Source organism: Drosophila bipectinata, chromosome XL (assembly GCF_030179905.1).
Source record: "Drosophila bipectinata strain 14024-0381.07 chromosome XL, DbipHiC1v2, whole genome shotgun sequence".
Lineage (NCBI taxonomy): Eukaryota > Metazoa > Arthropoda > Insecta > Diptera > Drosophilidae > Drosophila > Drosophila bipectinata.
The window spans coordinates 15,526,568-15,542,229 of NC_091734.1; the positions used below are offsets into that span (position 1 = coordinate 15,526,568).

The window sequence follows — 15,662 nt, forward strand, 5'->3', positions numbered from 1 at the left end:
ATAATACAATAAATTTGCTTGGCCATGCTCGAATATTATCGCAAAGATCGTATTTCAATTAAATTCCAAATATTACTCTTTTAATTCATCGTGACTTATATATATATACATTTATATTTATGTATATTAAAATAAACAAGAAAATGTAAACACTAATAAATTTGAATTTTTAACATTAAATTATTTGCAAAAGTATAACGGAAAATAAAAAGGTTCGAGAGAGATTTTCTTTCGTAAAAACTCCATAATATAAAATAATCAAAATATAAACTGCAAAGCTTTGAATATTTAAGCAGGCCAATATATATATAAAATTCACTGCTGCTGATACGACCGTAACCACATATTCGCTGGAGTTTTCTCTCCGTGTAGTCATCCAAAATTTAATGGAAATAATTCCATCCGATTTGATCGGAATTAATTCCGGTCGAATGTCGCTGAATTCCTTAATTAAACTAGACGATTACATAATGTCGTACTAGTCAATTATGTAACTCCTTGCTAGCCGATTGCATAACTCGGTACTAGCCGATTGCATAACTCGGTACTAGCCGCACTGGCACGTGGCACTGAGGAAACTAACTCTTTACAGAACACTGCCCTGTACTAACTCCAAACATACCTGGCTTAAAATCACTAAATCACTATTTCACTTATATCCACAGCAACTTCCGTTGGGGCTTAATAAATTTTTCCATATATTTAATTATAATAAAAACGAGTTTAAATATAGGCTTAATAATGCAGCCTTATCGCTTAAGCGTATGCAAGTTAGTGTCTAAGCTTCCCTATGCAAATCTAGCCCTAACTATGCTAGAATAAAAAGCTCTCAAAAGCTTTCACATAACTGATGCTGCACTATGTATTATCTCGATATGCAAAAACCAATAGATAAGAATCGCGTGATATTTTTCGTTCACTTATCCAAGGTGACCGGAGAATATTAGATACAACACATTAAGCTTTTTAAAATATCGTAATTTCTATGTTTTCTGTGATATGGATGCCCTGTTGGAAATCCACACACTACACTTGGTACAGATTCTAGTTTTGGTTTGGTCAGTTCATCTAACGTACCAAATTTCATTAGGATCGGCCAACTATATCCGATGTTTGCGATATATATCCGGTTTTAACTGCAAGGGTATATCAACTTCGGCTCCGACCGAAGTTAGCTTTCCTTTCTTGTTCTTAATGTATTTTAACTTTTAAAATAGGAAAAATCATCGTTTAAACAAATCCTTAAAGAATAAAAAAAAATATATGTGCCTTTTTTTTGCACGATAGCAAGGACCTGAGTCGTCCTTAAAGATTATGTTTGGGGCACGAGAAAGATGCTCCTCCATTGAGGGTAGAAGGTGACGATTCAGAACACCTTGGAACTTTTCGGCATTCACAGTTCCATCAATTAATGCCAGATCACCAAAGCCATGGTAAGAAAAGCATCCACCATTCGGCATGCTCCTTGCCTGACCGTTCGCCGTAACCAAATATTTTTCCGCTACTGTCCGCTACTGTAAAAGGCAACGCTGCATCAGCAGACGGAAATTCAAAAAAAACAGTAGGACTTCTAAACAGCGACGTAGAATATGGCAACGTTAAGAAGCCTTTAAAAATTTACGTTTTTAAAGCAGAATCTTTTCCTAGCCATAGATTTCTGGAAGTTTTATGATCTCCTTCCAACGCATTTAAAATTAGCGGAAATAGAATCGAATAAACAATGGCATTGAATGGCACAATCTTCCAAGGCGAACCTCGATAGCTGCGCCAAATTCGTATCGACTCCCACCCTAAATGAAATTATTTATAATTTTCCTTTAATTAAAAATCATAAATTCTTAATTTTCTTAACATTGCATAAATGTAAACTCTGATTACTAAATGGTACTTTGTTTCCTGATCGGATACAAATTGGCAGAGCTATGGCCATCGGAAGGAGCAAAAGTGTGGAAATCGGGACAACCCACAATGTTGTAGGGAAACTCCTTGGAAAAAAATTCGAAAAATTGAAAAACGTTATTAAAGCAATATTTTGAATGAGGAAAGTCGCTTTTGGGTTTGCTGATTACTAAATGGTACTTTGTTTCCTGATCGGATACAAATTGGCAGAGCTATGGCCATCGGAAGGAGCAAAAGTGTGGAAATCGGGACAACCCACAATATTCTAGGGGAACTCCTTGGAATAAATTCGAAAAATTGAAAAACGACATTAAAGCAATATTTTGAATGAGGAAAGTCGCTTTTGGGTTTGCTGATTACTAAATGGTACTTTGTTTCCTGATCGGATACAAATTGGCAGAGCTATGGCCATCGGAAGGAGCAAAAGTGTGGAAATCGGGACAACCCACAATGTTGTAGGGGAACTCCTTGGAAAAAATTCGAAAAATTGAAAAACGTTATTAAAGCAAAGTTTTGAGTGAGGAAAGTCGCTTTTGGAAATCTGGAAATCTGGAATATGAAAATACTAAATCTGGAATATGAATACTGCAATCATGGATTTTAATGTTAATTAATGTTTAATAAATATGTATCTGTGACCAGAAAATATCACTATCAGTAAATACTTAGATTTAATGTGTCAAAATTCCCAAAAAAGTTTCAAACTGAGCCCATCTTCCCTCTCTCTTAAGAGATAAGGAGACTGTCTACATTGAATATTGAAGCTTCTTTTTCATTAATGCCTATTAATTTCCGCGAAATCTTAATCTGAATTATGAATAATTAACAGTTCCCAGAAATCGAATTTGGGCTTAGTGTTCTTTTGTTATATAACCTTTTTGGGTATATATAACACCGATAATCGTACATTTCGAAGACAATAGTAGATCTTCTCTCGTCAGGGAAGCACCAGTCAGCTCCTCGCCAGTGGAGTTATCCTTCTTAATCAGTTATGGGAAAGGCTCCTTCTGCCGTCGTTTTGGCAACGGCACTTGCATTTTGTGCCTTTTGTCCTTTCTTTGCCAGGTGCGAGGACACCGAGCTTAATGATATTAGAAATGGCATAGACAGTTTGTGGAAAGTCCAGGTGAAATATCAAGCCGAGTTCGACAGGAAGGTGAAGTTTGCGCAGCTGCAGGAGGTCATCGATGAGATTGACACAGTCATGCTGGGATACAAGGGCAAAGCCAAGGACAAGTTGCCTCGGATTCGCTCGTTGAACTCCGAAGCCCGTCTCAGCTACAAGCACTGTGTGGGTCCAGTCTTCGATTGATGCCAATCCATCAACAGAAGTTTCGATCCATTCAGCCAAATCTTTGGCAACAGCAACGTGTCGATAACTTATAAGAATATAATCTGGATCCAGACAGTGTCTGCTCTGGAATCGGGCCTCACAAAAACTGGAAAATCTTAGGAATTCCTTACCTATTTCCGAAACAGTATTAAAGAGCTTGAAAATGCGTTTCGAGATATTTCGCATGATGTCCACGATGATTTCGGCCCAGGGGGCTTCTATAGCGAAGAAAAGGTGGATCTGCAGAAGAGAAACAACAGATTGAGATTTGTCGTCTGGTTTGATGCGATCGGTGACCTGGTTTTTGGACCGATTGGTCTTTCACTGGGTTTCCCCGCCGCCTTTGCCTCGTTTGGTATCACCTCAGAAGTTCAATGGAATCAAAAGAAAACCTACGAGCAAATAGAGCTTATTGATCATTTCTTCACGGTCCTGACGCAAAAGATTGAGAATGCCACCGAAAATGTGGAAGAAATGGAGAGTAACCTGGAGGTGGAAAAAATCAATCTTCAGAAGCTCCAAAGAGTAATTGCAGGCTCCAATAGTGTACGTTTTTCTCCCAAAACTCATACTCATACTTTTCAAATCTGTTATATCTCTATCTTTCTTTATTTTAGGCGAAAACTGTATTGTTGTCTGACATGATTTCTCTGCGAGTCCAATTCGTTCCCAACATCCAGAGTCTAAAGGATAGCTGCGCCGAGTACGTGAACTGGCACGGATTTGATGATACCTTTTATCAGAAGATCAGTTCCAGAACTCGTCGTTCAGCCTCCACATTCTACGAAAGCGAACCATCGCCCGCTTAAATAGCAATTGTTAATTATAAACAATTATTAATTAATTATATAAGCAATATACAATTGTTAATTATATAAGCAATTAATAAACAATACGGTGAATAAAGGTCAAACAAGTTACTTTCTTAGTACCAACAACTATTACCTTTTATCCATAAGCTGTTTATACCCTTGCAGAGGGTATTAAAATTTTGGTCGAAAGTGTGCAACGCAGTGAAAAATGTGGTAGAGTCTGCCCAGCTTTCTGAGTCTAAGGAAGAGATAAGCTTGTTGAGATTGGTTCTACCCTCAAGCCCGCTTTCCCCCTTTGAATATGAGATGCTGGTAGCTTCGTCTTGGAAAGAGGCCATCTCAATATTCTTCCAAGAGGCCATCCCGTCACTTCAGCTATAGTGCCTGACTTTCATGAGAAGAACCTACACTCTCGCCCTTGGGCGCTAACTGCCAAGATCCGTTCCCAATACTGCCCTATTGGGGATGAAGGTCGTTCCAAGGATTTTGAACAAATGCATACGCTGTTTTCAGGCAGAGCCTCGTCTACTAGAGCATGTCATGGCTGATCTTCCGGCCGAGAGGGTTGAAGGTTTCCAAATCTTTGATGTAACAGGTGTGGATTTTTTGTTTACCTTGTATCTCAAATATTTGAATGGAGGTACTATGTTTCGGGAAATAAAAAAAAATATACTATTTATTTGGGAGAGGCCCAGACTAAAAAAATCTTACAAAAAACTATAATTTCAAGACTTTAATGAACATCATTGCATCATACATCCCTCCGAACAGCGCATTTAGTATACATCAGGCGCTTATGGAAAACATCACTAGTGTCTCTGCTTTGACGGTAGCTGGCGATTTCAATTTAGGCTGCATTGTCTGGTCGCGGGACCCGGAGTCTTCCTGCATCCTGGGACTTGGTCCTCATTCCCGATATATTTTGAAACTTTAAGCTTTTATTGGGGTCCGAGGACGAGTAGCTAAAGTCCAAACTGGTGCTGGTGCATGTGGGGGCATATCCAATACTCATAGCTTGCAAGATGGCCGACGAAAACAGATGCATAGATCTTTCCATTGGACTCAATAGTAGACCTGCGAGTGTCCATTTGCAAGGCAAATCCAGTGCCAGGTAAAAACATAGAGCGTTCATAGTCAGGCACATCCAAACGCAGCAAAGATCCACTCTCACGTCCAAAACGTAAGTAAACATCTTCCATCGGCGAAAAGAAGACACCATCGAGTGGCCCAGCGAGGTCCATAACCTTAGCAGGCTCTCTATGCACAAACCGGCTGACTTTTACCGACATAGGCCAAAAGTCATCATTGAAGACTGTAGGGAAATGTTGCTCCGGAACTCCCAATTTAAAGTTGACGAACTTGAGGGCGTTGATGTCAGCATTTTTTTTGATCAGCCTTGATCAGGGTAGACTTCGCGAATTTACCAATATGAAGGTATTTTAAGGTGGGAAGCACTTGAAGCTGACAGCCTTCTTCTTCCTCGGGACAGATCCCTTAGATGCCGTTGGGGCCTGGCCCAGTATAGCCTTTGTTAGGTGCTCCCAGTGATGGTAGGCATAGAAGGGGAGCAACAGCATGGACTCCAGCCGAAGAGGCGCGTCCAGCGGGCACAGCCGCTCCATTTACCAGGGCATGATCCACTTTGGCATAGGCTTTCGAAAAGGGATTCTAGATCCAGAACCTTATGATTCAGCTCATCAAATTTGGAATGCAAATCATTTCCAATGACGCAGCTATCACATTGCCGCATTAAGTTCGGAATGTTAATAAGTAGTTGTATAGCCTCCGGAGGCTAATCCACACAAGCGGCAGATCGACGCGCACCGAGTAGGCAGATCCTACTAAGTCTCTTCATACGTTCCAAATTACCGTGCAATTGATGTTCATCAAACTCACACGCTGGATGGAAATGAATAGATAATATTTGAATAAAAATATTTGAAAAACACCTTTTCATGAACTTGCAACTTGTGGTTGACCTTTCTTGAGAACTACCCATATACTTATAGATCTGAAAATGTATATGTACATATATGTATGATTCTAGGAATCATGGCTTTTATGATACAATTTGTAAATGTTAATAAATCTTAAATTTCAATTCACCCCACCCTTTTCGGGCATTTATTCGAACTTCGTTATGGACACATAAAGGAAAATATGTGTCCACAAAATATTACTATCAGTAAAAGCATACATTTTAATGTCAAAATTTGCAAAAAAGTTTCAATGCCATAATCACACTGAGCCCCGATTCCGCCTCCCTCAAAAGATAAGGAGAATGTCTAAATTGAATATTAAAGAACTTCTTCATTAATGCCTATTAGCTTCCGCGAAATCTGAGTCTTTTATTTGCAACTACGATACATCTCTTGATTTAGGAATTATTAACAGTTCCCAAGAACCGAATTAGTGTTAAGTGTTCTTTGGTGTATTCACTTTTTGGGTATATATAAGACTGAAAATCGTACATTTCGAAAAAAATAGCGGATCTTCTCTCGTCAGGGAAGCACCAGTCAGCTCCTCGCCAGTGGATTAATCCTTCTTGATCAGTTATGGGAAAGGATCCTTCTGCCGTCGTTTTGGCAACGGCACTTGCATTTTGTGCCTTTTGTCCTTTCTTTGCCAGGTGCGATGACACCGAGCGTAAAATCCTGGTGAAATATCAAGCCGAGTTCGACAGCAAGGTGAAGTTTGCGGAGCTGCAGGATGCCATCGATGAGATTGATAAAGCCATGCTGGGATACAAGGGCAAAGCCAAGGACAAGCTGCCTCAGATTCGCCCTTTGAACTCCCGCCCTTTGAACTACAAAAACTGTGTGGGTCCAGTCTTCGAGTGGTGCATTTCCTCCACCGGCACCTTTAATATCTTCATCGATAAAATTGGCGACAGCAACTTGTCGGAAACGAATAGGAATATAATCAGGAACATGACCGTGTCTGCTGTGGAAATGGGACTTACAGAAAACGAAAAATCTTTGGAATGTCTCAAACATTTCCAAATGAGAATGGCACAGCTCGATAATGCGTTTCAAAATATTTCGATCTATGTCCGCGACGATTTCGGTCCAGGGGGCTTCTATGGGGAAGTAAAGGCGGAACTGCAGAAGAGGATCAACGGTTCTTCTGTGGACTTATCAAAAACGATTTCCACGCTTGGTATCACCGAATTATTAAAATGGAACCAAACGGTGCCAACCTACAAGGAGAAAATGGAGTTTATTGAGCATTTATTCACGGTCCTGACGCAAAAGATTGGGAAAGCCACCGAAATAGTGAAAGGTATGGAGAGGTACCTGGAGGAGGACAAAATCTATCTTCACAGACTCCGAGGACATATTGAAAATGCCAACAATGTACGTTTTTCCCCCAAAAAATCATACTTTTCAATGCTGTAATTGTTATATTTTTCTTTATTTTAGGAAAAAAACATATTGTTGTCTGATGTTGCTCTTCTGCGCGTCCGATTTATTCCGGCTATCAAACATCTAAAGGATATTTGCGCCGAGTACGTGAACTGGCACGGATTCGATAATCCCTTTTATCAGAAGATCAGTTCCAGAACTCGTCGTTCAGCCTCCACATTCTACGAAAGCGAACCATCGCCCGCTTAAATAGCAATTGTTAATTATAAACAATTGTTAATTAATTATATAAGCAATATACAATTGTTAATTATATAAGCAATTAATAAACAATACGGTGAATAAAGGTCAAACAAGTTACTTTCTTAGTACCAACAACTATTACCTTTTATCCATAAGCTGTTTATACCCTTGCAGAGGGTATTAAAATTTTGGTCGAAAGTGTGCAACGCAGTGAAGAATGTGGTAGAGTCTGCCCAGCTTTCTGAGTCTAAGGAAGAGATAAGCTTGTTGAGATTGGTTCTACCCTCAAGCCCGCTTTCCCCCTTTGAATATGAGATGCTGGTAGCTTCGTCTTGGAAAGAGGCCATCTCAATATTCTTCCAAGAGGCCATCCCGTCACTTCAGCTATAGTGCCTGACTTTCATGAGAAGAACCTACACTCTCGCCCTTGGGCGCTAACTGCCAAGATCCGTTCCCAATACTGCCCTATTGGGGATGAAGGTCGTTCCAAGGATTTTGAACAAATGCATACGCTGTTTTCAGGCAGAGCCTCGTCTACTAGAGCATGTCATGGCTGATCTTCCGGCCGAGAGGGTTGAAGGTTTCCAAATCTTTGATGTAACAGGTGTGGATTTTTTGTTTACCTTGTATCTCAAATATTTGAATGCAGGTACTATGTTTCGGGAAATCAAAAAAAATATACTATTTAGTTGGGAGAGGCCCAGACTAAAAAAATCTTACAAAAAACTATAATTTCAAGACTTTAATGAACATCATTGCATCATACATCCCTCCGAACAGCGCATTTAGTATACATCAGGCGCTTATGGAAAACATCACTAGTGTCTCTGCTTTGACGGTAGCTGGCGATTTCAATTTAGGCTGCATTGTCTGGTCGCGGGACCCGGAGTCTTCCTGCATCCTGGGACTTGGTCCTCATTCCCGATATATTTTGAAACTTTAAGCTTTTATTGGGGTCCGAGGACGAGTAGCTAAAGTCCAAACTGGTGCTGGTGCATGTGGGGGCATATCCAATACTCATAGCTTGCAAGATGGCCGACGAAAACAGATGCATAGATCTTTCCATTGGACTCAATAGTAGACCTGCGAGTGTCCATTTGCAAGGCAAATCCAGTGCCAGATAAAAACATAGAGCGTTCATAGTCAGGCACATCCAAACGCAGCAAAGATCCACTCTCACGTCCAAAACGTAAGTAAACATCTTCCATCGGCGAAAAGAAGACACCATCGAGTGGCCCAGCGAGGTCCATAACCTTAGCAGGCTCTCTATGCACAAACCGGCTGACTTTTACCGACATAGGCCAAAAGTCATCATTGAAGACTGTAGGGAAATGTTGCTCCGGAACTCCCAATTTAAAGTTGACGAACTTGAGGGCGTTGATGTCAGCATTTTTTTTGATCAGCCTTGATCAGGGTAGACTTCGCGAATTTACCAATATGAAGGTATTTTAAGGTGGGAAGCACTTGAAGCTGACAGCCTTCTTCTTCCTCGGGACAGATCCCTTAGATGCCGTTGGGGCCTGGCCCAGTATAGCCTTTGTTAGGTGCTCCCAGTGATGGTAGGCATAGAAGGGGAGCAACAGCATGGACTCCAGCCGAAGAGGCGCGTCCAGCGGGCACAGCCGCTCCATTTACCAGGGCATGATCCACTTTGGCATAGGCTTTCGAAAAGGGATTCTAGATCCAGAACCTTATGATTCAGCTCATCAAATTTGGAATGCAAATCATTTCCAATGACGCAGCTATCACATTGCCGCATTAAGTTCGGAATGTTAATAAGTAGTTGTATAGCCTCCGGAGGCTAATCCACACAAGCGGCAGATCGACGCGCACCGAGTAGGCAGATCCTACTAAGTCTCTTCATACGTTCCAAATTACCGTGCAATTGATGTTCATCAAACTCACACGCTGGATGGAAATGAATAGATAATATTTGAATAAAAATATTTGAAAAACACCTTTTCATGAACTTGCAACTTGTGGTTGACCTTTCTTGAGAACTACCCATATACTTATAGATCTGAAAATGTATATGTACATATATGTATGATTCTAGGAATCATGGCTTTTGTGATACAATTTGTAAATGTTAATAAATCTTAAATTTCAATTCACCCCACCCTTTTCGGGCATTTATTCGAACTTCGTTATGGACACATAAAGGAAAATATGTGTCCACAAAATATTACTATCAGTAAAAGCATACATTTTAATGTCAAAATTTGCAAAAAAGTTTCAATGCCATAATCACACTGAGCCCCGATTCCGCCTCCCTCAAAAGATAAGGAGAATGTCTAAATTGAATATTAAAGAACTTCTTCATTAATGCCTATTAGCTTCCGCGAAATCTGAGTCTTTTATTTGCAACTACGATACATCTCTTGATTTAGGAATTATTAACAGTTCCCAAGAACCGAATTAGTGTTAAGTGTTCTTTGGTGTATTCACTTTTTGGGTATATATAAGACTGAAAATCGTACATTTCGAAAAAAATAGCGGATCTTCTCTCGTCAGGGAAGCACCAGTCAGCTCCTCGCCAGTGGATTAATCCTTCTTGATCAGTTATGGGAAAGGATCCTTCTGCCGTCGTTTTGGCAACGGCACTTGCATTTTGTGCCTTTTGTCCTTTCTTTGCCAGGTGCGATGACACCGAGCGTAAAATCCTGGTGAAATATCAAGCCGAGTTCGACAGCAAGGTGAAGTTTGCGGAGCTGCAGGATGCCATCGATGAGATTGATAAAGCCATGCTGGGATACAAGGGCAAAGCCAAGGACAAGCTGCCTCAGATTCGCCCTTTGAACTCCCGCCCTTTGAACTACAAAAACTGTGTGGGTCCAGTCTTCGAGTGGTGCATTTCCTCCACCGGCACCTTTAATATCTTCATCGATAAAATTGGCGACAGCAACTTGTCGGAAACGAATAGGAATATAATCAGGAACATGACCGTGTCTGCTGTGGAAATGGGACTTACAGAAAACGAAAAATCTTTGGAATGTCTCAAACATTTCCAAATGAGAATGGCACAGCTCGATAATGCGTTTCAAAATATTTCGATCTATGTCCGCGACGATTTCGGTCCAGGGGGCTTCTATGGGGAAGTAAAGGCGGAACTGCAGAAGAGGATCAACGGTTCTTCTGTGGACTTATCAAAAACGATTTCCACGCTTGGTATCACCGAATTATTAAAATGGAACCAAACGGTGCCAACCTACAAGGAGAAAATGGAGTTTATTGAGCATTTATTCACGGTCCTGACGCAAAAGATTGGGAAAGCCACCGAAATAGTGAAAGGTATGGAGAGGTACCTGGAGGAGGACAAAATCTATCTTCACAGACTCCGAGGACATATTGAAAATGCCAACAATGTACGTTTTTCCCCCAAAAAATCATACTTTTCAATGCTGTAATTGTTATATTTTTCTTTATTTTAGGAAAAAAACATATTGTTGTCTGATGTTGCTCTTCTGCGCGTCCGATTTATTCCGGCTATCAAACATCTAAAGGATATTTGCGCCGAGTACGTGAACTGGCACGGATTCGATAATCCCTTTTATCAGAAGATCAGTTCCAGAACTCGTCGTTCAGCCTCCACATTCTACGAAAGCGAACCATCGCCCGCTTAAATAGCAATTGTTAATTATAAACAATTGTTAATTAATTATATAAGCAATATACAATTGTTAATTATATAAGCAATTAATAAACAATACGGTGAATAAAGGTCAAACAAGTTACTTTCTTAGTACCAACAACTATTACCTTTTATCCATAAGCTGTTTATACCCTTGCAGAGGGTATTAAAATTTTGGTCGAAAGTGTGCAACGCAGTGAAGAATGTGGTAGAGTCTGCCCAGCTTTCTGAGTCTAAGGAAGAGATAAGCTTGTTGAGATTGGTTCTACCCTCAAGCCCGCTTTCCCCCTTTGAATATGAGATGCTGGTAGCTTCGTCTTGGAAAGAGGCCATCTCAATATTCTTCCAAGAGGCCATCCCGTCACTTCAGCTATAGTGCCTGACTTTCATGAGAAGAACCTACACTCTCGCCCTTGGGCGCTAACTGCCAAGATCCGTTCCCAATACTGCCCTATTGGGGATGAAGGTCGTTCCAAGGATTTTGAACAAATGCATACGCTGTTTTCAGGCAGAGCCTCGTCTACTAGAGCATGTCATGGCTGATCTTCCGGCCGAGAGGGTTGAAGGTTTCCAAATCTTTGATGTAACAGGTGTGGATTTTTTGTTTACCTTGTATCTCAAATATTTGAATGCAGGTACTATGTTTCGGGAAATCAAAAAAAATATACTATTTAGTTGGGAGAGGCCCAGACTAAAAAAATCTTACAAAAAACTATAATTTCAAGACTTTAATGAACATCATTGCATCATACATCCCTCCGAACAGCGCATTTAGTATACATCAGGCGCTTATGGAAAACATCACTAGTGTCTCTGCTTTGACGGTAGCTGGCGATTTCAATTTAGGCTGCATTGTCTGGTCGCGGGACCCGGAGTCTTCCTGCATCCTGGGACTTGGTCCTCATTCCCGATATATTTTGAAACTTTAAGCTTTTATTGGGGTCCGAGGACGAGTAGCTAAAGTCCAAACTGGTGCTGGTGCATGTGGGGGCATATCCAATACTCATAGCTTGCAAGATGGCCGACGAAAACAGATGCATAGATCTTTCCATTGGACTCAATAGTAGACCTGCGAGTGTCCATTTGCAAGGCAAATCCAGTGCCAGATAAAAACATAGAGCGTTCATAGTCAGGCACATCCAAACGCAGCAAAGATCCACTCTCACGTCCAAAACGTAAGTAAACATCTTCCATCGGCGAAAAGAAGACACCATCGAGTGGCCCAGCGAGGTCCATAACCTTAGCAGGCTCTCTATGCACAAACCGGCTGACTTTTACCGACATAGGCCAAAAGTCATCATTGAAGACTGTAGGGAAATGTTGCTCCGGAACTCCCAATTTAAAGTTGACGAACTTGAGGGCGTTGATGTCAGCATTTTTTTTGATCAGCCTTGATCAGGGTAGACTTCGCGAATTTACCAATATGAAGGTATTTTAAGGTGGGAAGCACTTGAAGCTGACAGCCTTCTTCTTCCTCGGGACAGATCCCTTAGATGCCGTTGGGGCCTGGCCCAGTATAGCCTTTGTTAGGTGCTCCCAGTGATGGTAGGCATAGAAGGGGAGCAACAGCATGGACTCCAGCCGAAGAGGCGCGTCCAGCGGGCACAGCCGCTCCATTACCAGGGCATGATCCACTTTGGCATAGGCTTTCGAAAAGGGATTCTAGATCCAGAACCTTATGATTCAGCTCATCAAATTTGGAATGCAAATCATTTCCAATGACGCAGCTATCACATTGCCGCATTAAGTTCGGAATGTTAATAAGTAGTTGTATAGCCTCCGGAGGCTAATCCACACAAGCGGCAGATCGACGCGCACCGAGTAGGCAGATCCTACTAAGTCTCTTCATACGTTCCAAATTACCGTGCAATTGATGTTCATCAAACTCACACGCTGGATGGAAATGAATAGATAATATTTGAATAAAAATATTTGAAAAACACCTTTTCATGAACTTGCAACTTGTGGTTGACCTTTCTTGAGAACTACCCATATACTTATAGATCTGAAAATGTATATGTACATATATGTATGATTCTAGGAATCATGGCTTTTGTGATACAATTTGTAAATGTTAATAAATCTTAAATTTCAATTCACCCCACCCTTTTCGGGCATTTATTCGAACTTCGTTATGGACACATAAAGGAAAATATGTGTCCACAAAATATTACTATCAGTAAAAGCATACATTTTAATGTCAAAATTTGCAAAAAAGTTTCAATGCCATAATCACACTGAGCCCCGATTCCGCCTCCCTCAAAAGATAAGGAGAATGTCTAAATTGAATATTAAAGAACTTCTTCATTAATGCCTATTAGCTTCCGCGAAATCTGAGTCTTTTATTTGCAACTACGATACATCTCTTGATTTAGGAATTATTAACAGTTCCCAAGAACCGAATTAGTGTTAAGTGTTCTTTGGTGTATTCACTTTTTGGGTATATATAAGACTGAAAATCGTACATTTCGAAAAAAATAGCGGATCTTCTCTCGTCAGGGAAGCACCAGTCAGCTCCTCGCCAGTGGATTAATCCTTCTTGATCAGTTATGGGAAAGGATCCTTCTGCCGTCGTTTTGGCAACGGCACTTGCATTTTGTGCCTTTTGTCCTTTCTTTGCCAGGTGCGATGACACCGAGCGTAAAATCCTGGTGAAATATCAAGCCGAGTTCGACAGCAAGGTGAAGTTTGCGGAGCTGCAGGATGCCATCGATGAGATTGATAAAGCCATGCTGGGATACAAGGGCAAAGCCAAGGACAAGCTGCCTCAGATTCGCCCTTTGAACTCCCGCCCTTTGAACTACAAAAACTGTGTGGGTCCAGTCTTCGAGTGGTGCATTTCCTCCACCGGCACCTTTAATATCTTCATCGATAAAATTGGCGACAGCAACTTGTCGGAAACGAATAGGAATATAATCAGGAACATGACCGTGTCTGCTGTGGAAATGGGACTTACAGAAAACGAAAAATCTTTGGAATGTCTCAAACATTTCCAAATGAGAATGGCACAGCTCGATAATGCGTTTCAAAATATTTCGATCTATGTCCGCGACGATTTCGGTCCAGGGGGCTTCTATGGGGAAGTAAAGGCGGAACTGCAGAAGAGGATCAACGGTTCTTCTGTGGACTTATCAAAAACGATTTCCACGCTTGGTATCACCGAATTATTAAAATGGAACCAAACGGTGCCAACCTACAAGGAGAAAATGGAGTTTATTGAGCATTTATTCACGGTCCTGACGCAAAAGATTGGGAAAGCCACCGAAATAGTGAAAGGTATGGAGAGGTACCTGGAGGAGGACAAAATCTATCTTCACAGACTCCGAGGACATATTGAAAATGCCAACAATGTACGTTTTTCCCCCAAAAAATCATACTTTTCAATGCTGTAATTGTTATATTTTTCTTTATTTTAGGAAAAAAACATATTGTTGTCTGATGTTGCTCTTCTGCGCGTCCGATTTATTCCGGCTATCAAACATCTAAAGGATATTTGCGCCGAGTACGTGAACTGGCACGGATTCGATAATCCCTTTTATCAGAAGATCAGTTCCAGAACTCGTCGTTCAGCCTCCACATTCTACGAAAGCGAACCATCGCCCGCTTAAATATCAATTGTTAATTATAAACAATTGTTAATTAATTATATAAGCAATATACAATTGTTAATTATATAAGCAATTAATAAACAATACGGTGAATAAAGGTCAAAAAAGTTACTTTCTTAGTACCAAAAACTATTACCCTTTATCCATAAGCTGTTTATACCCTTGCAGAGGGTATTATAATTTTGGTGAAAAGCCCAGCGTTCTGAGTCTAAGGAAGAGATAAGCTTGTTGAGATCAGGCAGATTGGTTCTATCCTCAAGCCCGCTTTCTCCCTTTGAAGATGAGATGCTGGTAGCTTCGTCTTGGAAAGAGGCCATCCGAATATTCTTCCAAGAGGCCATCCCGTCACTTCGGCTATAGTGCCTGACTTTCATGAGAAGAACCTACACTCTCGGCCTTGGGCGCTAGGTCCGGAGATTCATTCCCAATACTGGCCTATTGCGGGAGGAAGACCGTTCCAAGGATTTGGAACAAATGCATCTGCTTTTTTTTCGCATTTGTTGAATTTTTCAGCATTTTTTTTTTAATTGCTTTAAAATTAGTTTACTTTGTAACACAAATATTTGAATGCAGGTGCTAAGTTGGGATTGGGATTATTAGCAAAAAAAATATCAAAAGTTTGAGTTTTTGGCCATTTGTCTCACTCTGCTCTTGGCTTGGCCAACAGCCTCTGTGCAAGTCTCTGTGAAATTAATTGTTAGTATCTTCTAGTGATTTATAAGACTCCATAAAGTATCTCTAATCTTGATCAGAATCATCTCCAGTGCCGAT

At 40.7% G+C, this 15,662-nt stretch overlaps 3 protein-coding genes across 3 annotated transcripts; all 3 read left to right on the forward strand.

The window, feature by feature from the left end:
* The first annotated feature begins 6,599 nt into the window (after positions 1–6,599).
* On the forward strand, positions 6,600–7,730 carry LOC138925935 (uncharacterized). The gene is made up of 2 exons (XM_070277663.1): positions 6,600–7,400; positions 7,467–7,730. Exons 1-2 carry the CDS (start codon positions 6,600–6,602, stop codon positions 7,656–7,658), a joined length of 993 nt encoding a protein of 330 aa, XP_070133764.1. The 3' UTR covers positions 7,659–7,730.
* Positions 7,731–10,216: 2,486 nt separating this feature from the next.
* LOC138925938 (uncharacterized) lies at positions 10,217–11,347 on the forward strand. Its single transcript, XM_070277677.1, has 2 exons — positions 10,217–11,017; positions 11,084–11,347. Exons 1-2 carry the CDS (start codon positions 10,217–10,219, stop codon positions 11,273–11,275), a joined length of 993 nt encoding a protein of 330 aa, XP_070133778.1. The 3' UTR covers positions 11,276–11,347.
* A 2,485-nt stretch (positions 11,348–13,832) lies between these two features.
* On the forward strand, positions 13,833–14,933 carry LOC138925939 (uncharacterized). Its single transcript, XM_070277680.1, has 2 exons — positions 13,833–14,633; positions 14,700–14,933. Exons 1-2 carry the CDS (start codon positions 13,833–13,835, stop codon positions 14,889–14,891), a joined length of 993 nt encoding a protein of 330 aa, XP_070133781.1. The 3' UTR covers positions 14,892–14,933.
* Positions 14,934–15,662: the final 729 nt, after the last annotated feature.